Source organism: Gorilla gorilla, chromosome 6 (assembly GCF_029281585.2).
Source record: "Gorilla gorilla gorilla isolate KB3781 chromosome 6, NHGRI_mGorGor1-v2.1_pri, whole genome shotgun sequence".
Lineage (NCBI taxonomy): Eukaryota > Metazoa > Chordata > Mammalia > Primates > Hominidae > Gorilla > Gorilla gorilla.
The window spans coordinates 30,796,508-30,821,929 of record NC_073230.2 but is presented as its reverse complement, the minus strand read 5'-3'; the positions used below and the strand labels follow the sequence as shown (position 1 = coordinate 30,821,929).

The 25,422-nt window shown below is 39.9% G+C and overlaps 1 protein-coding gene across 1 annotated transcript in view; it reads left to right on the top strand.

The window, feature by feature from the left end:
• IGF2BP3 (insulin like growth factor 2 mRNA binding protein 3) overlaps positions 1-25,422 on the top strand; it is a 161,192-nt gene that overhangs the window by 110,857 nt on the left and 24,913 nt on the right. The window contains exons 6-10 of the mRNA XM_031013019.3: positions 8,910-9,191; positions 12,762-12,896; positions 14,446-14,568; positions 16,658-16,793; positions 18,321-18,446. Coding sequence (XP_030868879.1) covers positions 8,910-9,191; positions 12,762-12,896; positions 14,446-14,568; positions 16,658-16,793; positions 18,321-18,446 — 802 coding nt within the window. The remainder of the gene's footprint in view (positions 1-8,909; positions 9,192-12,761; positions 12,897-14,445; positions 14,569-16,657; positions 16,794-18,320; positions 18,447-25,422) is intronic.

The following is a 25,422-nucleotide window of genomic DNA, read 5'->3' as shown; positions in this document are numbered from 1 at the left end:
TAACTACCTTATCTCTTGGGAGATAACCATGTGGAAAACAAATGCTACATGTATGTATTCCTCCTTTTACACAAATGATACCATAACATTTGAATGTTTTGTGTATATAAATATATTTTTTATAGTTACATAGTATTTGATTGTACAGATATGGCATGACTTTGATTAATCGCAATTTGGATATTTAGGTTGTTTCCAGTCTCTTGCAGTTATGAACAATATTGTAGTGGATCTGTTTTTGCATGTCGTGTGTATGTAAGCATGTATCTATATGATAAATTCCCAGAAGTAGAACTGCACTTTAAATTGTGTTGTAGAGCTGGAGCTAGTTTAAATTTCCATCAGCATTGTGGGGGAGTCTTTCTCCAATTCTCCCTAACACAGGACTTTATCAAACTTTGCCAATCTAGTATGTGAAAGTGATACCTTGTGTTAATTTTCACTTTTCCCATAAGTGAGACTGGAGGCTTTTAATATGTTTAAACACATTCTGTATTTCTTCTGTTTGTATCCTTTGTTCATGTGAAATTTTTTGGCAATTTATATAAGGTCTCCGACATTATGGAAATTGTGGTATGAGTCATAAAACAAATTTATTTTTCTTTCTCTTCTTCTTTTGACTAATTTTGTTCTTTAGTTGTATCATGTAAGAAGACCAGGAAAATTTTACCTTTTATACCCTCAGTAGAATGGGGGATAAAAGTGAGGGCAGGGAGAAAGCAGAGGCTCCATATTGTTTTAATTTTTATTTATTTTGAGGCTGGGTTATGAGACTGGCAGTGTTTTTTTTTTTTTGTATTTTTTTTGTAGACATGGGGTTTCACCATGTTGCCCAGGCTGGTCTTGAACTCGTGGGCTCAAGTGATCTGCCTATCTCAGCCTCCCAAAATGCTGGGATTACAGGCAAGAGCCGCTGCACCCGGCCATGTTTTACTTACAAAGATTTATACTGAATACTTGGTAGAGCCAAGTCCCTGTTGGAAAATATAGGATGATGTGATAAACCCAAGGATATTTGGAGATTGTCAGAGGCCTGTTGTTGTGGCCTTATTTGAAAACTTAAATTAGCTAAAGGGAAACAAAATGCTTATTTAATAGTTAATTAGTTGAATGGGAGAACATAAGTTGGAGACATAAGCTATATAGCTTTGAAGAGGCATAAGATGAACTTTGGTAAGGATAAAGTAATTGACATTTTAGCCTTCCTCCTTTAAAAACAAAAAAACAAAGCATTAAGACTGCAAGCACAGGAACGGTAGACTGGCTAGTCAAGGCAGAATTATTGCTGAAAAGAATCCTAACCACGACAGCAAACTGAATGTAGACACACTGGTGTTCTCAAAATTCTTTAGCGTAGTTGTTAAGAGATTGGTAGGCTTCTGTTGATCCCAAGGAGGAAGGAAAAGGCTGTTAAGAATTGTGTAATTTAGTAATTAGGTAACTTAAATAAATTAGGCATTTTGATTAGGGAAGTAGTCTTCATGTCCTTTGTTCTAATATTCAGTCAGTTAACATTTATTAAATACTAAATACTGACCAAAAGTTGCCAATAAGAATATTTGGAGAGGGACTACGTAATTTTAGTTCCTGCCTGTCAAGTGGCCTTATAAGAATATTGTTCTCACTCCCTCTGCAAGAATTCAAAGATTGAGAAAATTAGAAAGCAATGAGGTATTTTAAAAAGTTAATCTAAGGAGTGGAAAACTCAGTTTTGTGTTACAGTGGTAAAAAAATTATCAGAGTTTTCTAATAAGCTTTTAAAAGGGATATGGAATATGTTTTCATTCTGTGAGGAGAATTAATTTTATTTGAGAAGCATTGGGTGTAGCAGAGAGAGCGTAAACACCAAAGTCAGGTAGCCCTGACTTAGTAACCTTTGACTTCTGAGCTTTGGTTTTCTCAGCTACAAAGTGAAGATTAAAGAGAAACAAATATTTGTGCATATATGCGTGTATTTATAGTTTAACTCACTGGTTCTGGACTGCTTGGAGCACTTTGAAGTGGCTTGAGCCTGGACTTCAAATGAACCCCGTAGGCCTGCTCCATGGGCTCCAAACATGACAGCCTGCTGCCTAAACCAACGTGGTGTCATTTCTCCATGTTTCTTGGTAGCCACCCAAAGCTCAATCTTTAGGTGAAAGGGCTATGCTGGTAATTCTCAATTTTCTCTTTGTAACATCTGTTGTTTGGAAGGCTATGTGACCTTGATGTACTTGTGAAAGTATGAGTGAGCTTGGAGGTTAAGAGTTCAATTCCAGAGCCCAGTTGCATGGAATAGACTGTGTGCCATCTCTTTTCTAGCTGACTTTGGTCAAGTTAATCTGTTATGGTTCAGCCCCATTTCTAAAATGGGAATAACTGTAGTCTTTAGCTAATGAGGCTACTGAGAAAAACTAAGATAATGCCTCCAAAACATGTTTCATAATACCTGTAAGGTAGAGCTCAAAAGTTAGCAGCTATTATGTATTTTTCCAACATGTTTGATTGCTGCTTCTGCTCCCCTGTTATTGTTTGGTATACTTCATTTCCAGCGATGGCTGGTCACTGATGCTGAGGAGCCAGGCAGCTAGTTTTAATGTGGTTGTAGCTGCCTCTGTTAGTTAAAGTTCTATGAATGTCACTTAAGAGGAGTCCTCAAATATGGCTATGTCTTTAAGACAGAATTTAACGTGGAAATTCCTGCCACCTTGTGGCTAAAATAAATCAAAGGTTAATAGTACACATATTTTAGAAAATATTAATACATGTGTTCATTTTAGGCTTAAGTCTTGAATTATTAAAATAAAAATTTGACAAGTTTAAATTTCATTTCATTAGTTTCATTAAAAATGAAAGTATGCGTTTAGTGAATGCACCTTTTCTTGTTCCTCAGAGCGAGAGAGGTTCACCTATTTCCTTCCCTCTTCCAGAGATGTTGAGATAAGCCAGTCAAGGACAGACATTACTCATGAGAGGATTTGTCATGTGTGACAAAGAAATAACCCCCTAGAAAATGTGTAGACATTGAGTTCTTATACTTTCTTTTGTTTGGGGTTATTCTGATGTTTATTTTTGTTAGGGAATAGGAATGTTTATTCATACTTTGAAACTATCATTCTGAGGCAGGAGAATTGCTTGAACCTGGGAGGTGGAGGTTGCAGTGAGCTGAGATTGCGCCATTGCACTCCAGCCTGGGCGACAAGAGCAAAACTCCATCTCAAAAAAAAAGAAAAAAGAAAGAAACTATCATTGCAGTTCCTTTGTATCATTGTGAAGATCTGTATAAGGTAAATATGGTTATGTTTAGAAGTGTTTGAAGCAACTTGGCCAGTGGCTAAAGACAAGAAAATTCCCATTTAAACTTTAACAACTATGTAAATAAAAGATTTATTTTGGAAAAAGAAATAAAGCAGTGAGACAAAGGGATTTTTTGCCATTCAAGGATAACCACTGTTAAATTTGCCGTAGAGTTTTGTAGACTTTGTCCCATGCATTATAACTTTCAGAATTACAAAGATCATTCTGCAGAGTTTTGTGGGTTTTTCATTCAGTGTATTTATACTGATTCTAATCTCTGCATAGTGTTGGATCCTCACCACAGTTTCCTATCCCGTGTTCTGTTGTGCATCATCTAGGGTATTTGCCCATACCGTTTTGTTTTGTTTTTAGAACCAATTTAGTCATGAAGCCTCACATTTGGGCTTCATCCATATTTATTTCATTAAGGTACATCCTTAAAATCATATTACCCAGGCTTTCAATAATGATTGCCAAATTGTCAACCTCTTATTCTTGATACAAGGAGATAATTGAATTTATGACTTTTCAATAATGGGTTAAACCTCATTTTGTGAGGACCCTGTATTATATACAGGGTGATATCTGGGAATAAAAAAGAAGAGATTTTTAGACATGGAATTTTATTTATTTTATTATTATTTTTTGAGACAGGTTCTCATTCTGTTGCCCAGGCAGACTTGGGAGTGCAGTGACACAATCATGGCTTAATGTAGCCTCAGCCTCCTGGGCTCAAGCAGTCCTCCCACCTCAGCATCCCAAGTAGCTGGGACTACAGGCATGTGCCACTACACCCAGCTAATTTTTTTTTTTTTGTAGAGGCAGCGTCTCACTATGTTGCCCAGGCTGATCTCAAACTGCGGGGCTCAAGTGATCCTCCCTCCTTGGCCTCCCAGAGTGCTAGAATTAGAGGTGTGAGCTCCTGCACCCAGCCAGGCATGAAATTAATTTAGAGCTGAAAGGGACCATGAATCTAATCTTTTAGTTTTATAGGGAGATGGCTAATGCCAAAAAGGAAAATGACCTTTGGAGGATAACGTGGTTATTTAATGTTCAAGCTGGACTAGAATTCTGGTCTCTAGTCCATATTCTTTTTCCACTATTCAGATCTGTATGTGTGGACTCTTGGGTACGTTTAACTTGTCTGGGTCTCATTTCTTCTCCTTTTTTCTTTCTCTTTCCCCCTCTTCCTCAAGTTGGAACTATTTATTGTCTCTATTGAGGCCCATTCAGCTCTAAATTGTGATCTACCCCAATGAACAATTTTTTTTTTTTTTTTTTTGGAGACAAAGTCTCATTTCATCACCTAGGCTGGGGTGCAGTGGGGCAATCTTGGCTCACTGCAACCTCCGCCTCCCAGATTCAAGCAATTCTCATGCCTCAGCCTTCCAAGTAGCTGAAATTATAGGCTCACACCACCATGCCTGGCTAATTTTTGTACTTTTAGTAGAGACAGAGTTTTGTCCTATTGTCCAAGCTGGTCTTGAACTCCTGACCTCAAGTGATCCACCCACCTTGGTCTCCTGAAGTGTTGGGATTACAGGCATGAGCCACTGCACCTGGCCCCAGTAAACTTCTTATCAGTACATTTAAATTCTACCAACTGGCAAAATTACTCAGCATCTTCTCAGCGACCCTTAAAATAGCACCAAGAGCAAAGAGTTACGTAATGATGACAGGATCCTGGTCTGGTGCTGTGGCTCACACTTGTAATCCAAGCACTTTGGGAGGCTGAGGCGGGTGGATCACTTGAGGTCAGGAGTTCGAGACCAGCCTGACCAACATGGTGAAACCCTGTCTCTAGTTAAAAAAAAAAACAAAAATAAAATTAGCTGGGTGTGGTGGTACACACCTGTAATCCCAGCTACTTGGGAGGAGGAAGGAGAATTGCTCAAACCAAGGAGGTGGAGGTTGCAGCAGTGAGCCGAGATCGCGTCATTGCGCTCCAGCCTGGGCAAAAAAGTGAGACTCTGTCTCAAAAAAAAAAAAAAAAAAAAAAAAGACAAAACCAGGCTCCTGAGTAATATACATGTTGGATAAACATCTTTAAGTTCTGTTTAACTGAATACATATGTGTCAAATAATTATGACAGTCATTCATCTCATGTCTTGCATCTATGGTGGGTTTGGTGAAAATACTAAAATTTTTTTCCTCGTGAACTCAGCAGATCACCATATGACATAGCTGAATAACAAACTTTGTGCCTAGAAAGGTTCTAGTAGTTGACTTAAATTCAGTAATTTAGGAGCTGCAATCATGAGAAAGCCGCCATTCTGCATGTTAGGTTCCTCCTGTACCTTTTCAGCTGTGTCTGAGTGTGGATAGAGCACTGTGGTTTGAGGGGTTAGGAACTCTGCTTAGATGGCAATTAGACAGTCAGGTACACACAGTAGTGGCTGTCTGCATTCTGCCTGGAACAGCCTGAGTTTGGAGCCACTGGGGCCCAGAAGGTACACTGGGGACTAGAGCCCCGGGCCACCTGACCTCTTCAGTGAGAGAATCTTTTCTTTTCCCCACAAAGAAAAATCTTTTTAAAGCAACACAATAAAAGTTAGAAGTTAGTTTTTGCCAAGTTATAAAGTTGTTTCTTGTGATACGTGTGACTATTTAGATGGTTCTAGAATATAGAAGCATCTGGTAACTGACGTGTGTACCTTTTACCCCAGGGAGAATGATATCTGTATATGTCTATCTCACTCAAGAAGAAAGTTATCTACCATTTTTGTAACATTAATGATTTAATTTACTAGTCAAAATATACTTACTCTATTCTGAAGCTGGCAATATGCCATTTATAATGAAAAAGCCTAGACTACCTTTTATGCCTAGATGTAATTGATGCCTTCAGTGGGTTCAGGTTTCCTGATTTTTTGAAAGAACCTTCAGTGATCTGTTTATTCCCGACTTTAAAAACATTTAAGGCCAGGTGTGGTGGCTCACTCCTGTAATCCCAGCACTTTGGGAGGCCGAGGTGGGTGGATCACCTGAGGTCAAGAGTTCAAGACCGGCCTGGCCAACATAGCAAAACCCATCTCTACTAAAAATACAAAAATTAGCTGAGGGTGGTGGCGTGCGCCTGTAATCCCAGCTACTCAGGAGGCCGAGGCAGGAGGATTGCTTGAACCCAGGAGGTGGAGGTTGCAGTGAGCCAAGATCGCACCACTGTGCTCCAGCCTGGGCAACAAGAACGAAAGTCCATTTCAAAAAAAATAAATAAATAAAGCTGTTTTGAAAGAGTCTGTAGTTGGTTGACTCTTCTGCATCTCCAACTTTTTATAACAAATATACACCATAAATATTAAAATATATCAGCTGTTGTCTTCCTTTAGAAATTACCAAAATATTTTAGGTCCCTTAATCCACATTCCCTTAAGAAAAAAAGGGGACAGGAGGAAAGTACAGCGTTAACTTAAGGTTCTGTCATCAAGGCATTGGCAAAATAAGTGTGGCATGTGTCAGCTATCATCCTCTGAAGCTTATGAAAAGAATGCCCTCTGACATAGAAATCACATGGAAATATCCCAAGACGTTGTATTTAAAAACAAGCCACAGAGCAGTGTACATCACAACCCCAATTATGCTTTTAATGAAGGAACCGAATATGAATGCATGTGTTTATAAACATATAGAAAGGACTGGTCCATTTGTAGAAGTACTGCAGTGAGCAGCAGTTCTGGGAAGGGCCTTGGAGGGTTGGTGATGGTGCCAGAGCAACCTCTTGCTACTTTCTGCATGACTGATCTTTTACAATAAGAGTTCATTCATGTGCCAGAGAAGGTAGGACAGTGATAGAAGACTGAAGTGAGAAACCGAGAATCATTCGGGGCCGGAGAATGTCAGCGAGCCCTCTGTCTGCTTGCCCAGGTCTGCCTTCCAGGTCCTAGCCCTCAGTGACCTTTTTGGTACTAGAACTGTCACCCACTCCACCCCCTTTTTTCTATTTAAGTCAAGAATTGAGAGTAGATGTGCAAATAAAGCAGTGTATAAGCCGGAAACGACCACACCAAGCAACTAGAAAGAGACCATTTTATGCCTGTTTTTCTTTCCCACCTGGGGTGAACTCAGGGCCATTGGAACAGAATCTGAGCAAAGAACCTGAGTGACACTGGGAAGTGTGGGGACTTCTTTCTTTTTGTTTTTCATTTTGTTGTGCACTGGGGAGTTAAAAAGGGATGTATTGTTAGGTGTATGTTTATGAAATCTGGGCTATATCGTCTCTACTAGTTTATTATTTTCCCTTCTGAAAACAGAACACACACACACAAAATGAATACGAAACAAAGAAAAACAAAACAAAACAAAACAAAAAAACCCCAGAAAATAGAACACAACAATTTGGATGTGAATATTACAATAAATTGAAAGTTTCCAGATATGAGAAAATACATATCATGTATACTCATATATTTACATAAAATTTTTAAATAGGCAGAATTAATCTATGGTATTAGAAGTCTGCAAGGGGTAGGGGGGCAGTGACTACTGGAAGCAGGTACTGGTGGGGCTTCTGGGGCCCTGGTGTGTTCTAGTTCTGGATCTGGATGTGTGTATTCACCTTGTGAAAATTCACTGAGATTCATGCTCAATATTTGGGCACTTTTCCTTGCATGTTAAAATAAAGATCAAGAATGAAAAAGAGTCTGGGTACAGTAGCTCATGCCTGTAATCCCAGCACTTTGGGAGGCCAATGCAGTTGATCACTTGAGGTCAGGAGTTGAAAACCAGCCTGGCCAACATGGTGAAACCCCATCTCTACTAAAAATACAAAAATTAGCCAAGCATGATGGTGCATGCCTATAATCCCAGTTACTTGGGAGGCTGAGGCACAAGAATCTCTTGAACCCCGGAGGCAGAGGTTGCAGTGAGCCAAGATGGCTCTATTGCGCTCCAGCCTGGGTGACAGAGCAAGACTCTGTCTCCAAAAAAAAAAAAAAAAGAAAAAAAAAAAGAGAGAAACTCTCCCCCAAATAGTGTGGTAGAATGGGCACACTCTTTTTTTGGTTTATCACCACCCCTGCCTCTTTGCTCCAAATCAGATCAAGAACCACAAAGTCAGGGACTGGCTCATAATAGGTACTGAGTGTGATTGGTAGAATTTAATACTCAGAATAGTCTCTTGTAAATGGTTTAGAGATATTTGTCCACTGGTTCTTAAAATGGTTTTAAATACTTCATATTTTAGAGGCTGAAGTGAAGGAGGTATATATTTCTGATGTCTCTTCCACTGTGGTTTGGAAACATTAGCCAAGGCAAGAAGCCCACTTGCTTCTCTCTTGCTGCTTAGCTATTCCTAAACCGTTAATAACCTTATGGGTTAAACTTAACCAACAGTTTGACAAAATGTTTTTTGTTTTTCTATTTTTCATTAGGAGATGGCACATAGGTTCCCTTTGGAAACTTGTGGTCTTTTTCCCCACTGTGCCTGTCTCAAAGGAAAATGTGTGTGGGTGGTGGTGGTGCGGGGTGGGAGAGGGGAGGATTATGTGTGTTGCGGGTTTGCTGCTTGTGCTGGGGCTTCACTCAGAAGTTTAGAGCTAGTAATGCTGAGTAGAAGAGATGGGTGTTGCTTTGCTAAAAGATGTGTCATATAGACTGATTCGTTTTCCCACCCCTGCCCCTTTTCAACTTTCAGAGCACTAGACAAACTGAATGGATTTCAGTTAGAGAATTTCACCTTGAAAGTAGCCTATATCCCTGATGAAATGGCCGCCCAGCAAAACCCCTTGCAGCAGCCCCGAGGTCGCCGGGGGCTTGGGCAGAGGGGCTCCTCAAGGCAGGGGTCTCCAGGATCCGTATCCAAGCAGAAACCATGTGATTTGCCTCTGCGCCTGCTGGTTCCCACTCAATTTGTTGGAGCCATCATAGGAAAAGAAGGTGCCACCATTCGGAACATCACCAAACAGACCCAGTCTAAGTGAGTATGCTGAGTGTGTGGTGGGTGTTCATGAGAATTCCCCTTGGAATCTTAGTAACAGTGTGTCGTTCTGGTACTTGGTGCCCTTCTGAACACAGCCATGAGGACTCCTTGTACAGTACTTGGGAATGTGTAAAAATCTTGCAGTATCTTGGTGTTCATTTCATATAAATCTGGAGCTAATCCTCAGTCTCAAAGGGAATGTCAGATTTTCACACATGAATGGAAAACAAATGATACCTAATCCTTTTCTGGTTGGGGAAGCTCTGGAAGACAGAAAGGCAGCTTCTAGGTTGTCCTCTGCCCCACCCCTTACCCCCCACCTACCCTCATTGCTTTTGGAAGTAATTTTCTGGGTCCAATCCATTTTATTTGTGGCCTCAATACAGAGATGGTTTTTCAGTCTTGCCTTACTCGAATAAAGAATCGCTCATCTTATTTGTCTGAATTTTTCCTGTGATTAAGCCATGTAATTAGAATGGCTTTTTCTTCTGGATATTTTTTGATGGTTTTAATTGGTGGGGTTTAAGGGATTGGAATATTCCCATTCAAATGTTGGAGCTAATTATCAGGAGCAGAAAGCGGGAACTATTTGTTTTATTCACTACTGTAGCCCCAGGGCCAAGGCGAGGGCCCTGCTACATAGAAGGATCTTTTATTTGTCAAATGACTAAAATGACTATATGTGAATTATGTTTGAAGACTTTCATGTGTATCTAAGATACTTCTCAATTCTCATGCATTATATGTTGTTTTGCTTTAGAAACCATACTGTTGTACAGTATGTGGATATTTTTTGACCCAAAGAAGCTTGGTGACAAACTCTTCCCCCCATACCTAGCTCCATAACGTGCTACAAGGCACATCCTGTTACTACTGTATTTCCTGAAGAACCTGTGAGTGTGCTGGGAAGAAGAGGTTGTATCCAAAAATACCACTGTGCAAGCCTTGGGCCAGCTACAGAAGTGACAAGATTATTTTGCCTTTTAAATTTAGAAAGGAGAATTCTTTTTTTTCAGTGTGATCCAATGAAATAAGCTTAATCTTTCTCTAAAAGTTAGAACCGCACTGCTGTGTATACTTTATGTGTTTGTTCCAGCAGGCCTAAGAGGACATGCATGTTCATCATAGGCACCATGCCTGCATTGGACTAGCTGACCCATTTCTCATGTAGAACCAAAAAGAACTGTACTGAGTGGTGGTCCATACCCACCTGCTCCCTGCAGTGGCATCTGATCCTGCCTTCCCCTGCTTTGAAGCAGGAGATGTTGGGTGCTGGTTACCTGAATGCAAAATTAATCGCCCTGACCTCATCATGTAGGAGTGGGAAAGACAACTGGACCATAACCTAGTCAGTCGGCCTGGCTTTAATCTTAAAATTTAAGGGCTTCTTGCTTCCCTTGATCCACCGTTACCTGCAGAAATTCATTATATGGCTTCCCTTCCTTCTCATGTAGCAGATTAGAATTGTTCCTTTTCGAGCTACTCATTTCCCTGTCAGATGAAAGAGCTGTGACTTAAATTGAACTGTTTGTTTTACTTAAGGCAGGAAGATGGGGATAGGGGAAGGGAAGCAATTTTTGTTATATCCGATGATTCATTTGCAGAGCTCTGCCAGTGGATTTAATTAACTCTTGACATTGAAATTAGTCATTATCAGAACCTCGTTTCTGGAATGGTCTCAGAGGGCCACTCTAATCTCCAAAGCCACATTCCCTTCTCTCAGGGGATCGGAGCTTAGTAATCCTTAGCACAGTGAAAGGGTGAAAATAAACTGCAAAGAGGGATGCTAATGTGTTGCTGGAAGACAAGCATCCCTGAAAGTGACTGGGGATTGAAACAGCAGCCGGGAAGATGACTCGTAAGATTGGGACTGTTATCTAAGACACTATTTTTTTATTAGTTATTTTTAGGTAGCCCTTAATTTGTTTCATGCCCTTATTTTTAGTTTTATCTTTTACTCTTGAGGTAAATCTTCAGATTTCAACCAAACATTTAGGAAAATGAAAGCCAAATCTTGATTTTATTGGCATGATCAAGTGGTCACTCTCATGGCCATGAGTTATTTAGCCCTTTAAGTGTTTGAGTGGCCAAAGGAACTCAACAAATACTTAATTTTCCCAAAAACACATATTTTTGAGTAGCTAATTTTCTTTCTTGTACTTTTTAAAAAATGGCAGGCTTATTTTATATTTAATTCAAAACATATAAATATGTAAATTAAAAAGTTACCATTCGTCTCACCTGGGTAGCTGTTCGTAAGTTGGGAATGTATCTCTATAGGATTTGTTGCCTGTATCTACTAACATGTGTGACTTTAAAAAAGAAATCATGTCATGATGTGAACTGCATTATTTCACTTAAGGACTTTTTACTGTGTTGGTACTTGTAATTTTACCACATTTTCAAAAACATCTGTATGATATGAATATACTGTTATTTAACCATCTCTTCCCGCAATTAGATAATTCTAATTTTCTATCTGTTAGAAACGGAACTTTCCCATGCCAGTGGTTCTCAACCACAAATGATCATCTCTCTGCCCCAACCCCCGTAGACATTTGGCAATGTCTGGAGACATTTTTAGCTGTTAGAGTTGAGAGAGAGGCATGCTACTAGCATCTAGTAGGTAAAGGCCAGGGATGTTAGTAAATTTCCTACAATGCACAAGACACCCCATCCACAACAAAGAATCTGGCCCAAAAAGTCAGTAGTGCCAAGGGTAAGAAACATCACTCTTGGCCCATGTATGAGACTATATCTGTAGATGTTACCAGGAGTAGATGTTACAAGAAATACAGTTCTTGAGTCACAAGGTGCTCAGCATTTTGCTGACCAGTTTGCTCCTACCAAAAGTGTTGAGTGTGCCTTGTTACCCATCATCTTGCCCATATTTAATTTTTTCTATCTCAATTTTTGCAAGTCTAGAAGAAAATGACATTCTTTTAACTGGCAGACATATAATTACTAGTGAAATTAAACATCATTTTGAGTTTATTGGCCGCTTGCTTTTCTTGAAGTAGAATTGCCATCTGTCCAGGTTCCATTCCTATCACTGTTCGTTGCAGACTTTCCTCTATCAAGGAGGCAAAATGTGGGAAGAACCTTGCAAAGGGGAAGCAGATTGGTGAAATCTGCTCATCCAATGAATGAAGAATGATATACTGTGCAGAATAAGCAGTTCAACTTGGCTTATGGGATTCCAACTCCTCTCTTGGCATGCCCTCCAGTTCCTATTTGTTTTAGAGCAGATTGAATCCAGGCTCTTTGTCATGAGACATTTGTTCTGTGGCATCTGAAAGGAAGCTGTAAGCACAAACAGCTTGGGTAGAATGAAAAGATGTCCCCGCTTGGTTGGATTGAGGAAAGAGAAAGGAGAATGTTCCTAGAATTAAAATTTGCCTCTTAAGGCATTAATGTTGACAGCTTATTGAAAGTTTATGCTCTTGAGGGAAGTGAGTCATCTGCTTTGCCCTGAAGCCCTATGACTTTGCATTTGGTAATTACAAACTCCACTGTGAATACAAGCTTACTGCTCTCGTTTTCCTCTCTGCTTGCGCCCACTATCAGAATCGATGTCCACCGTAAAGAAAATGCGGGGGCTGCTGAGAAGTCGATTACTATCCTCTCTACTCCTGAAGGCACCTCTGCGGCTTGTAAGTCTATTCTGGAGATTATGCATAAGGAAGCTCAAGATATAAAATTGTGAGTAAAGAAGATTGTCCTGTGAAAGAGGTTGATATTTGTGCTCTTGTATTTTTGATATATCTGACACAATTATTAGGAATTGCCAACAAACAGAGGGAAATGATATCCTGATGAGCTACAGTGGTTGGTACTGTTGATCTGGTTGTGAAGTGTATGTCTTTTAATATTTAAATATTTTCATTCACATTTGAACATAGGCGAGTGGTGATAACGGGGAAGAGAAGTGCAGCTATAGAAGAAGGCAACTTGGGGAACCTAGGACCAGGAGGTATCCTGGATTAACCCAAAACAGGAGCCCCAAATCTTGACTCATCCTTTACTCGGAGCTCATTGGAGCTCTTTTCTTGTCCACTGCCTGGCCCCACCTTGGAGCAGCAGGGAGTGTGGAGGTGGGGAAGTGCCTAAGTCTCTTCTAAGGCAAACTGGAGGTTTATCTGGGTAATGCAGGCGGGAACTCTAACTATTTCTTCCACAGGAACTTTGAGTGAAGGTTGGGTTCTGTGCCACGTTTAGTGTACAGAACAGCGCTGCACTGAAAGTAGAATCGAGAGTAAGGCACTGCAGTTAGTGTGGGGACCTCATTACCGACCTTAATTTGTAGAGAACTTTAAATATGTTTTAGTAATATTATATGTGGGTGCCATATTATAAGAATGTAATTATTAAAGTAAAAATTTTAAAGAAGAATTATTTTAGTATAGAGAAAAATAGGCCCGGTGTGGCAGCTCATGCCTGTAATCCCAGCACTTTGGGAGGCCGAGGCGGGTGGATCATGAGGTCAAGAGATCAAGACCATCCTGGCCAACATGGTGAAACCCCATCTCTACTAAAAATACAAGAATTAGATGAGCGTGGTGGCATGTGCCTGTAGTCCCAGCCACTTGGGAGGCTGAGGCAGGAGAATGGCTTGAACCCGGGAGGCGGAGGTTGCAGTGAGCCGAGATCGCGCCACTGCACTCCAGCCTGGTGCCAGAGGGAGACTCTGTCTCAAAAAAAAAAAAAAGAAAAAAGAAAAAGAAAGGAAAAGCCCACCATCTATTAACCACAATGACATTTTAAACAGTTTTTTATATATATGATGGGGAAATTCAGAAAGCTACAAAATAAAAAGTGAAAGCTCCCCTTCCTGTTCTTATGCTCTTCCCCCAAAGTGTAACCACTGTTGTTTCTTCTGTTTCCTTCTATAAATTATGCACATATCTCCAGGTATATATTTGTACTGGATGGTACTGTTTTTTATTTGTACGTTGTGTTCTGGTAGTAGGGGTTTAGGAATATGGTTTTGAGTAAGAGACTCCATCACTGAAGATATTTCCTGAAGTGAATAAAATAAGAACTATTTTAGAAGTTAACTTCTGTATTTTTTCTCCCCTTCTATTCATGCATTGCTAGAATGCTGGCCAATTGTCAGCAAGTTTTAAGCTGTACCTAACACAGTGCTTCCCAGATGGTAGGTAGGAAGTAAATGTTTAATGAGTGAATATTGTCTTTTTACCCAAGAATAGGTTTACTTATTCTAATTTTATGACCACTTTTCTATTTACAGCACAGAAGAGATCCCCTTGAAGATTTTAGCTCATAATAACTTTGTTGGCCGTCTTATTGGTAAAGAAGGAAGAAATCTTAAAAAAATTGAGCAAGACACAGACACTAAAATCACGATATCTCCGTGAGTGCTCCTTTGCTTTTGAATAAGAAAACTTTCCAACACTGTAAGCTGCATGTTGTGTATTGGGCTTAGCTTCCCACTTTACAGCTGCTTCAGCTAGCCTGTGCTGCCGTACTTACACATGGTTTCTCAAATACAGCTTGCTGCCTGTTAGGTTTCTGACCCGTATTGAAAGCATTATCTGCTTCTGGCAGGAGGAACCAAATGCTTTACATTCATATTTTCTAAAGCAGTCTTAACTATGTTTTATGACATTTATTCCCAAAGTTGGAATATATAACCCAGTTCATTATCCATTGTCGTGTAACGCATTATCCCAACATTTGACAGCTTAACACAATGTGAACATTAATTGCTCAGCTAGTTTTTGTGAGTTAGGAATGCAGGAGCAGCTTAGCTGGGTGGTTCTGGCTTGGGGTCTCACAATCAATGCTGCTGACAAGTTGATGCTGGCTGTTGGCAGAAGGCCTCAGTTCCTCCCACATGGGCTTTTCCACAGAGCTGCTTGAGTGTTCTCAAGACATGGCAGCTGTCAAGATGGAAACTGCAATGTCTTTTATGACATAGCCTCAGAAGTTATACTCTATCATTTTTCTAATGTTGTTTACACAAGTCAGCCCTATTCGGTATGTATGTGTGGGACTACAGATAACTGGGTGACAGGAATCACCTTGGAGGCAGGCTACCGCACTTAGAATCTGTGGATGCTCTGAAATTACGTGGAAAGGTTTTTCTGAGGGTGGCCATTCTTAGTTTCAATCAGAGTACTCAAAAAGGTGGGAGAAGATTGATGAACTGAGGAAGAGTGGTAGGGGAAAGACTGCACGGTGTTTGTGTACAAGGAGTTTTCAAAGGAGGTAGTAAGGAAGCAGGAAACTTCTGTTTGGTTGTAAAGAAAGGGGGAAAAAAACCCACAAAGTGGTAAATGCAATAAGTAATACTACTTTGTCTTAAATTTACCCCCAGAAAGGGGAGAGTTTTAAAAGAAAAAAATCTCAAAAGTTATTCTAGAAGCAGCTATTTTTAAAACTGTAATACAAAATGCTTGGCAGGGCCAGGTTGAGACTGAATTAGAATTATAGACTTCTTTTTAAAGTAGTCTAAGAGAAATAGTCTTCATTATACAAATGTTTACATTTTTAACAAGTTTGAGGAAAATGTTAAGGAATAACTTCCCATTCATCTGGCTCAAGGTTAGCCTGTGACATTTTACTAGTAGTGAAAATGAGAACTTTAGGAAGATGAAGGAGATTTGTACCAATAATCCATATCCTCTCAATTTATGTACTTAGTTCTGTTTTCCATGGCACATGTCTCCCATTGCTTTTCCTCTCAAGGCTGTTGACCAGCATAGGCTTAGGTGTTTTCAGGTATGATATTCAGTGGCTTTTGAAGGTTCAGCAGGACCTAGGTCCCGCAGGGAGTTTCTGAATATTGCTGCCACTATCTAACGTTTTTGTTATCTAAATGGCCATTGGTGAACCATTTTAAATTTTAGTCAAGATGGATTGATATTCCTCCAGCCTATTTCAATCTAAATTCTAAAAAAACTGGTAAAAACTAAGTTTAGACACAGGAATTCTGGCTTGTGTTTTTGGAATATTTCCATGCTTTCTCCTTGCTTGGTGACCCAGAAAATGCAATTGCACGAGAATGCCAATTATGCCTAGAATTGGTTAATACAGACTAGGAACATACTTATGAAAGGTTATGTACTTAGGGTATTTGGTTTCCTCAAAAACTATACATCTTTCCAGTCATTTTTTAATTCACTGTTCAATTGTGAAAATGGTTCAACTTTAAGCGGTTGAGAAGTAAGCTTTATTTAAAGTATGGACTTGATTGAACTATATGTACCCAGTATCTCTAGTTGAGAAAATGGGAGGGCAAATATTTTCTTCTCTCTTGCAGCTTTACAGTTTTGGATTTACGTCTTTTGGGGCTTACTCATTTCCCATCATGTTTTACCACCCACTTTTACATATTACCAGGCTCCACAGTTTGTTTTTAATTGCCATCTGTGGCTGAATTATTAGCTGTCTTCCTCCAATTTTCATTCTTTTTCTTTCCCTTCTTTTTCATTCTGCAGATTGCAGGAATTGACGCTGTATAATCCAGAACGCACTATTACAGTTAAAGGCAATGTTGAGACATGTGCCAAAGCTGAGGAGGAGATCATGAAGAAAATCAGGGAGTCTTATGAAAATGATATTGCTTCTATGAATGTTAGTTTTGTTATGAAGGGCATGTCTTTATTTTAACAAATAGTTAAAACAATGTTTTTAACTGCATTAATATTGAATTCTTTTGTGGCATTATCACTAGAAGTAGTTCTAGTTGATTTTTAGCACCTCAGCAAGTACCCTGGGATAGTAGGGAAGATACTGGCTTTGACATTAAGCTTTGCTGTCTCTGTGACTTTAGCAAATTATTTAGTCTTTGAGCCTTAGCTTCCTTCTGTCTGAAGTAAGGCTAGTGTCTACCTACAAAGGTTAATATAGTACCTCTCTTAAAATGTTAATTTGAGAGAGTTTAATATAGAAGAAATGTTACATGAACTGGATTTGAATCACAGCTGAACCATTTATGAGCTGCAGCTCTCTTCTCTTATATAATTTACTCAGTCTCTCTGAGCCTCAGTTTACTCGTCTGTAAAATGGGACTACTGCCTACCTTGCATTCTTATTAGGATTACAATAGATATAATGCATATAAAAGTTAATGTTAAGATTACAGGTTTAAAACTTGGTTACCCATATAAACCTTGGAGATACAAGAATTTCAATTGATAAAACAATCTGTGTAGTGCATCTGAGGCTATTAAAGCAAATTGCTGACATTCCTTAGTCAGTGAAATGGTGCTGAAAATGGAACACTTCAAAAGCCTGTCTTAAATTTTAAAGTAAATGACTTTAAAAAATAATTTTTTTTCAATTGGGCCAGTCATCTGAAACACAAAAATGAGACGAGGGAAATGTGCAAATACTGCGTTTGTGAGAAGAGCCTAGAATGCTAGCCATTTTACACCCCACGTGACTTCTTGCCAACCTGCTTCAATTCTCACTGCTTGGCTCCAAATGTTCTGGAATCAACTGGGATTAAATCTAACCCCCTTAGGCCTTTTAAAAAGATTTTCAAGTACACTCAAATCTCCCTTCCGCCATCTACATTACATCCTCAACCCTTATAAAATTAAACAAATTAAAATACCCTTTCTGGCTCCTATATCCATTCCAATGATATGTTTACTTGCAGTAGTTACATGGGGATGGGTCCTGATTTCCAGAGGGCTCAACTTTGAGGCCTCTAGACCCATGGTTGCTAAGTTTTACCCAGCAAGTAAAGATCTCTTAATAGCTGGTTTGCTTTTCAGTGAACCAATCTTACTTGATTACCTCTTCAACTCTGATACATTGCTTTTTGTCTATATTTAGTTTGCCCACAGCATGCAGAATACGGTTTTGTCTAAGTCCTGTGGGCTAGTCATAAGGGAAAGGAAAGCTTCCCTTGAGATATCTTAATGCAGCTGTGGACCAAGGAGGGGGCAAACCAGCACACAGATTTTAAAATACCAAGGGTTATAAACAGATGTAAACAATGTACTCAAGTAGAGTCCCATGGAACATCTGCTTTGAGTTATACAATCATTTCTTTATTAGACAAGAGATCAGTTTGAATACTGTCACTTAAAAATGCTCACTTTCCCTTGATTCTTTTAATTGTCAAATTAAGGGGCCTTTTTACTGTTGCAGCTTCAAGCACATTTAATTCCTGGATTAAATCTGAACGCCTTGGGTCTGTTCCCACCCACTTCAGGGATGCCACCTCCCACCTCAGGGCCCCCTTCAGCCATGACTCCTCCCTACCCGCAGTTTGAGGTAAGATAACTGGCCTCGGCTTTCTTTGTGATTGGGCAAAATCTTAATGTAAACCTAGTCCCCGCGTGATCATCTGTTTAGATGCCAACATATGCTCTCCAGTTCTTGCTAATGGAGCCTTCTTATTTGGCCCTTTGTGGAGTAGACATGGGATTATTTTGCAGTTTTTGGATAGCGAGGTTGTCAACATGTGTTTTCAAATATCACAACAAAAGTTTGGGACTTTGAGGTGGCAGGGGAAGAAACTTAGTAATTACTTTTCTTATTTAAAAAAATTTTTTTTTCTTTTTTCTTCTTTTTTTTTATTCTAAGTTCTCGGATACATGTGCAGAATGTGCAGGTTTGTTACATAGGTATACATGTGTAATGGTGGTTATTTAAAAGTTTTTGGAGACACAGTCCCACTCTTTCGCCCAGGCTGGAATGCAGTGGCACAATCTTGACTCACTGCAACCTTCACCTCCCGGGTTCAAATGATTCTCATGCCTCAGCCTCCTGAGTAACTGGGATTACAGGTGTGTGCCACACCACACCTGGCTACTTTTTTTGTATTTTTAGTAGAGACAGGGTTTCGCCATGTTGTTCAGGCTGATCTCAAACTCCTGGCCTCCAGTGGTCTGCCTGCCTCGGCCTCTCAAAGTGCTGGGGTTACAGGCGTGAGCTATTACCTGGCCAGTGATTATTAAATACTAAAGGAAAAGATTTTTTAAAGGCTTCTTTCATCTTTGTCACCTGAAGTCAATGGCTTTGAAAGGTCAGGAGTGACTCTGTGTGTTTTCCATGTTGAGTGTACTTTTTTAAACCAAAGAGATAAGATAGTTTTGTGCACAATTATATTGTGTGTGTGCATGCATATATTAAGCAGCTGTTTATTTTGTAAAGAGGTAGGTTATATAAGAAATAAATCTTAGGCCAAGTGCCATGGCTCACACCTGTAATCCCAGCACTTTGGGAGGCCGAGGTGGGAGGATCACCCGAGGTCAGGAGTTCAAGACCAGCCTGGCCAACATGGTGAAACCCCATCTCTACTAAAAATACAAAAAATTAGCCGGAGTGGTGGCAGGTGCCTGTAATCCCAGCTACTTGGGAGGCTGAGGCAGGAGAATCGCTTGAACCCAGGAGGCAGAGGTGGTAGTGAGCCGAGATTGCGCCATTGCACTCCAGCCTGGGCGACAGAGCGAAACTCTGTCTGGAGAAAAAAAAAAAAAGAAAAAAAGAAAGAAATATTTTATACTTGCTTTTTAAGAATAGCAGTTTCCTTGAGGTCAGAAATAGGAGACTAGTGATGGTATGAAAATAATCGCAGCACAGCAGACACCTGATGGAATAAATTATTTTGAAAGTAGTTAATAATTCAGTTGCATTATCGATAATCGGAGGTATTCATGTGACATTCTAGGATCTTCCTTCATGAATTTGTTTTGACATCTCTCCCTTTTTGTTTGGCTCACTTACTTAATATTTTGAGTGATACCTCTTACACCAATTTAGGGAAATGTCCAGGTGGAATAGGTTGGTGATTCCACTGTATTACTACCTAGAATAAATATGTAGAGTAAAACGACATTGAAATTGTACAGAAAATACAGATGGCTCAGATTGTCCCCCTTTTATCCTTTTAAAAATGAAAATTTCCTTTTCCTGTCCTTGAACCCACCAAACTGATTTGGGTTCTAAGCAGTTGCCCTCCTGCCGTGTGTGTTTCTGCCTTTACTGTCAGCAGCATCTTGTCTCCCCTGCAATTCACCTGCCATTTCTAGTATGTTTTGGCCTGGAAATTATGTAACAGACAGAGGGATAGCCATCAAAATTTCAGCTACCAGTGAAGTGTGCATAGATTCATTACGCGCCCCCTGAAGTGGCTGGCATGTTTTTACCTTGATGCTAAAGGGAACTGGTGGAAAGAACCCTGGAGTCAGAGCCCAGGTCTGGCCCACTGCCTCTGACACAATTTTGTGTCACTGAAGGTCAGACTCCTTGGCTCTGGATTTGTTTTCTCACCTGTATAATAAAAAAAAACCTGAACTATAAGAATTGTGTCTAAAGCCTTTAAGGTCACACATTTCTAGTTTCTATAGAATTAAATAATATGAAAGGTTTAAGGAGGAATAGGGGAGAATGAGCCTAAAATAGGAATCTGAGAGTACATCTAGGGACTTAACTTTGAACATGTCCACTAGTTTATGTGTGTGTCATAGGATTGGTTTAGGGCAGGTGTGTCCCCAACACTTCTGTATAAAATGACACTTACTAAAAGGTACAATGAGCTGATCATGTGAAGTAACTCTGTGCTAGGAAAGCTCGCATCTAACCCACATTTCTGCTGGTTCCCCTAAATTAGCTTTCTCTCTGGGTGGGTTGCTTAACCTCTCTGTTTCATTCCCAGTTTGTAAACTGAGGTGTCCCTTTAACTCTTTTTTTCTCTCTATACTGGTGACATGTTCCAATCAACAAAGCTTTTCACATTACAAGTGGTCACAGAATAGAACATTCTTGGACATCAGTCTTTTACACTTACATGGATGCTTCAGTAGCCAAAATTCCTAGAGTGAACTTGTAGGTAACTATTTTTAAAATATATAGATAAGACTGCATATTCTCTGGATTTAGTCATTTTTCTGACTTATGGTATAGTTCTGTGTATCAGGTTCCTATGTTAGAAAAATTAAGAATGCTTTGAGAGAAGTGAGATCATATTAAGAACTTATATTTCTCCAGCACTTCTACAGTCTTAAATGTCTGAATGACTTAAATCAGCGGCAGTTTTGTTTTAAGAATGGAAGGAGGAGGTCGGTGATGTTTACTTAAATAAAAGTTGAGCCAAGAGTAAATGTAAGGAAGATGTCACTGGAATAGGTCATCTTGCTTCTCCTGTCATTTAAGCTAAATCAAATAGGTGCAATTAGAAGGAGCAAATGAGAACAGAGGTTGCAGAAGCTGCCAACAGTAAAAACACTGCCACAGGGCAAGAGCTGCAAAGATGTAACAGTCTGGTGGTTTCAAGGACAGGCAAAGGAAATTAGCATTCTTAAAGGAATACAACATGGACAGTCTTAACAATCTGTGTTCTTTGCAGAATTCCAGTGGATATTTTATTCTACATGTGTTCCAGGCAGTGATACAATGGAGTTCTCAACTTTATAACTGAATATTTTCCTAAATCATTTACCCAAATCATATATTTCCCTAAATTATATATTACTGTTTTTATTTCTTATTTTACATTGATTGACAATCTGTAAAGTTCAGCATTAATTATTCCCTGCCTTAAGGGGAAAAAATGTTTTTCCCATAATTAAATTATAATTATCCCAGACAATTTGAATTAAAATCCCTGGGGGTAGGGGTGAGGCAAAGGTATCAATTTTGAAAGCTCCCTAGATGACTTCAATGTGTAGCCAAGGCTAACAACAACTGTTTGATTAGTTAAGAACTTGTGTCCCACTTAAATAAATAAAAATCTCAGTGGGAGCAGGTGGAAGCTCAGAAATGTGTAGTTTCACAAAGGTCATCAGGAGTTTTTTGCTACCCGTTTATTGTCAGGAACTGTTCTTTTCAAGAGATGGGGACTCACTATGTTGCCCAGGCTGGACTTGAACTCCTGGGTGCAAGTGATCCTCCCACCTCCGACTCCCAAGTAGCTGGGACTACAGGCACACACCATCACGCCCAGCTAAGAACTTCTGTTCTACAAAGAATGTTTACTAGTCTTTGGAGGGGCGCTTCAATGTTAAAAAGAACATTTTCTATCAGTACCAATTGCAAGGGAGAAAAAGTTCAGGATAAACACAAATACATACTAGTTGTGTATATCCCTTTTTCTACCTTGTTCTATGCTTTGAAGAGTGAAAAAAAACTCACCTCTTTCTCTCTGGACCACCTGCCATCCCAACTCGTAGGAAATATCATGCCAAAAACCTCTGTGGGATGTTGCCGTTATGTCTGTTTTTACCCTTCTACCTCTATTTTGGCATACTACATGTATCAGGATTAGGTTTGGGTATGTATTGTTACTAGAAAAAAAAATGGCTTAAATTCGTTTTCCTTTTTCATGAGAAGAGTTCAAGGGTAGACAATCCAAGGCTGGAAGTGGTTCCACTATATCCTTCAGGACTGGTGCTTCTATCTGCCTTGTGTGCCATTCCCTGGCCCAGGATAACTGCTCAAGCTCCAACTATTGGGTCTGTTTCCAGCCAACAAGAAGGATAAAGGATTGCTGGGTGTGGTGACAGACACCTGTAGTCCCAGCTACTGGGGAGGCGGAGGTGGGAGGATTGCTTGAGCCCAGGAATTTCAGTCCAGCCTGGGCAACGTGGTGAGACCTCATTTCAAACTGAAAAAAGGATAAAGGATCAAAATTGGCAGCATCCTTATTTAAGGACACTGCCTGAGGATAGCTTTTCATACTTCTGTTTGCCTCATGTTGGCCAGAACATACCACTGGCTGTGTCTAGCTGCAAGAGAAGCTGGGAGACAATCCCTGTGTGGGGGCAGCAATGTGCCCATTAAACACAGGATCTGTTACTAAAGGAAAATACATGTTGGGGACAGCTATTTGTCTGCTTCACTGGATTTGGCACTATTGCCTGTTAAAGGAGCCTCCCAGAGCCTGGAAGAGAGGAAGCAAGCTTTTAAGTTCTCTCAAAAAGCAGAATCTAAATTCTGGAGGAGAAAATTCCATATTCCAGATTCCCATTCCTATGGTTATTTTCATCTAAATAAAGAGAAAACACCATTATTCAGAAAATCATATTGTCCCTGGATACAATTAGAGTAAATTCTACTTTCAAACAGCTGCCAGGCAATTTTCTGGCTTAATGTTCAGGGGAACAATTCTTTAACAAGTGTTGTTTGAGTATATAACTTCAAGTTGCAGGGGGTGGAGGGTGGTTGCAAGTACTCAGTTGGAATAGCTTTGCCTTCACTATTTTTAGACTTTGTTCTTTTTCTAAACCGAAATCACTAATACTTAACTATTTTGTGTACCTAGTGGTCACCACTTTTTGAAATACAAATAAACTATTGTTTTTAAAGGCAGTAAATTTCCCAAAGCTTTACCAGTTTCTTTGCTTATCATTGCTTCTTTTTTTTTTTTTCTTTTGGAGACAGTCTTGCCCTGTCACCCAGGGTGGAGTGTGGTGGCGCAATCTCGGTTCACTGCAAACTCCGCATCCTGGGTTCAAGTGATTCTCGTACCTCAGCCTCCCGAGTAGCTGGGATTACAAGTGCACAGCACCATGCCTGGTTAATTTTTGTATTTTTGGTAGAGACAGCGTTTTACCATGTTTGCCAGGCTGGTCTCGAATTCCTGACCTCAAGTGATCCGCCCACCTCAGCCTCCCAAAGTGCTGGGATTACAGACGTGAGCCACTGCAGCCGGCCTATTCTTTAGTAAGAAAAATGAAGCCAAAAAGAAGCAATGATAACAACCAGGCGTTGCAATGAGCCGAGGAGGTGGAGGTTGCAATGAGCCGAGATCGTGCCACTGCACTCCCGCCTGGGTGACTTAGCAAGACTCTGTCTCAAAAAAAAGAAGAGAAAAAAAGAACATACTGTTTTATGTTTGTGAGGGTCTATGATGTTATTAAAAAAAAAAATGGTTTAGAAAGTTAAAGATCGACGGGCATTTTGCTCTCAGCACTTTTAAACTGTTCCTGAACTGCATTCTGGTATCTATACTTGCTGATGAGAAGCTTGCTGTTCCTTTGAAGCTATCACAGATTACGTACTAAGATCGTGTTTATCCTTGATGTCTTGTAGGTTAATAGTGAACTTCTGCTTTTATTTTAAATGTATATTGCCTGTCAAGAAGTAGGTTTTGATGGCTAAATGTTTCAAATAATGTTGTTTTTTTTTTAATATATACTACTTCCTTTTTCTTTTAGAATTGTTTCATTTCTCTACTCATGTTTTCTCATTCCTGCTTTGTAGCGTGAAAGTAGAAATGATGCATCTCTTCTTTGGATAAATCCCTTGCCTCTATTCCATTCTAGAACTTTGCCTACTAGTTCCCCCACAATATTCTCTTCTTCCCAGAACTTGCCGGGTTGAGTCTCCCCAGAGCCAAAGAGTTGGTTCTTCCAACAGACGAAAAGTCTCTAGTTCCTGCCTAGCAGCTGGCTCATGCAGTACTTAACTGGCAAACTTTGAGTTTATAAATGACAGGAAACGCGCCTTTCAGAAATGCTCAAACAGTAGGGAAGAAGGAATTGGCAGCTAGTGAAGCAGAGCAAGAGCTGGAATTGGCATAGTGCGTGTCGCCTTAGCTGGATGGTCTTGGCAGCATGCAGTTGGATTGGCAGAAGTAATCCCAAGGGCTGCTGGCTTCAGTTTTGATAGCCTCTTTGGAGTCTTCTCAGAAGTCTCCAAAATGATAGTGTAATCTTAAAATGGCTAGCTTTCTGCTTATGAAAGAGGCAAGAGAGATGAGCACTTTTTTAGGCTTAAGGTACTCTTTAAGAAACAAAGGGCCAGGCGCGGTGGCTTATGCCTGTAATCCCAGCACTTTGGGAGGCCAAGGTAAGAGGATTGCTTGAGATCAGGCTGGGCAACATAGGGAGAACTCTGTCTCTACAAAAAAAAAAAACTTTTTTAGATTAGCCAGGGGTGGTGGCCTTTGCCTATCCCAGCTACTTGGAAGGCTAAAGTAGGAAGATCACCTGAGCCCAGGGAGGTCAAGGCTGCAGTGATCCATGATTGAGCCACTGCACTCCAGCCTGGGTGACAGAGTGAGACCTTGTCCAAAAAAAAAAAAAAAAAAAAAAAATTACGAGTTGGAAGGAATTTTTTAAATCAGATGAGTGTTTCAGAGAGTCTCTTAGTCTTCCTCCTTAAGATTTCTCACAGTGGGTGCAACTCTTTTGTTGGTAAACAATTTCTAAGTAAGTAACTCACTGTGCACATTTATTATCTCTGAGAAGCCTTGGTTATCTAGTTATGGTGAAAAACTTTCTTTGCCTTTTTTTTTTTTTTTTAA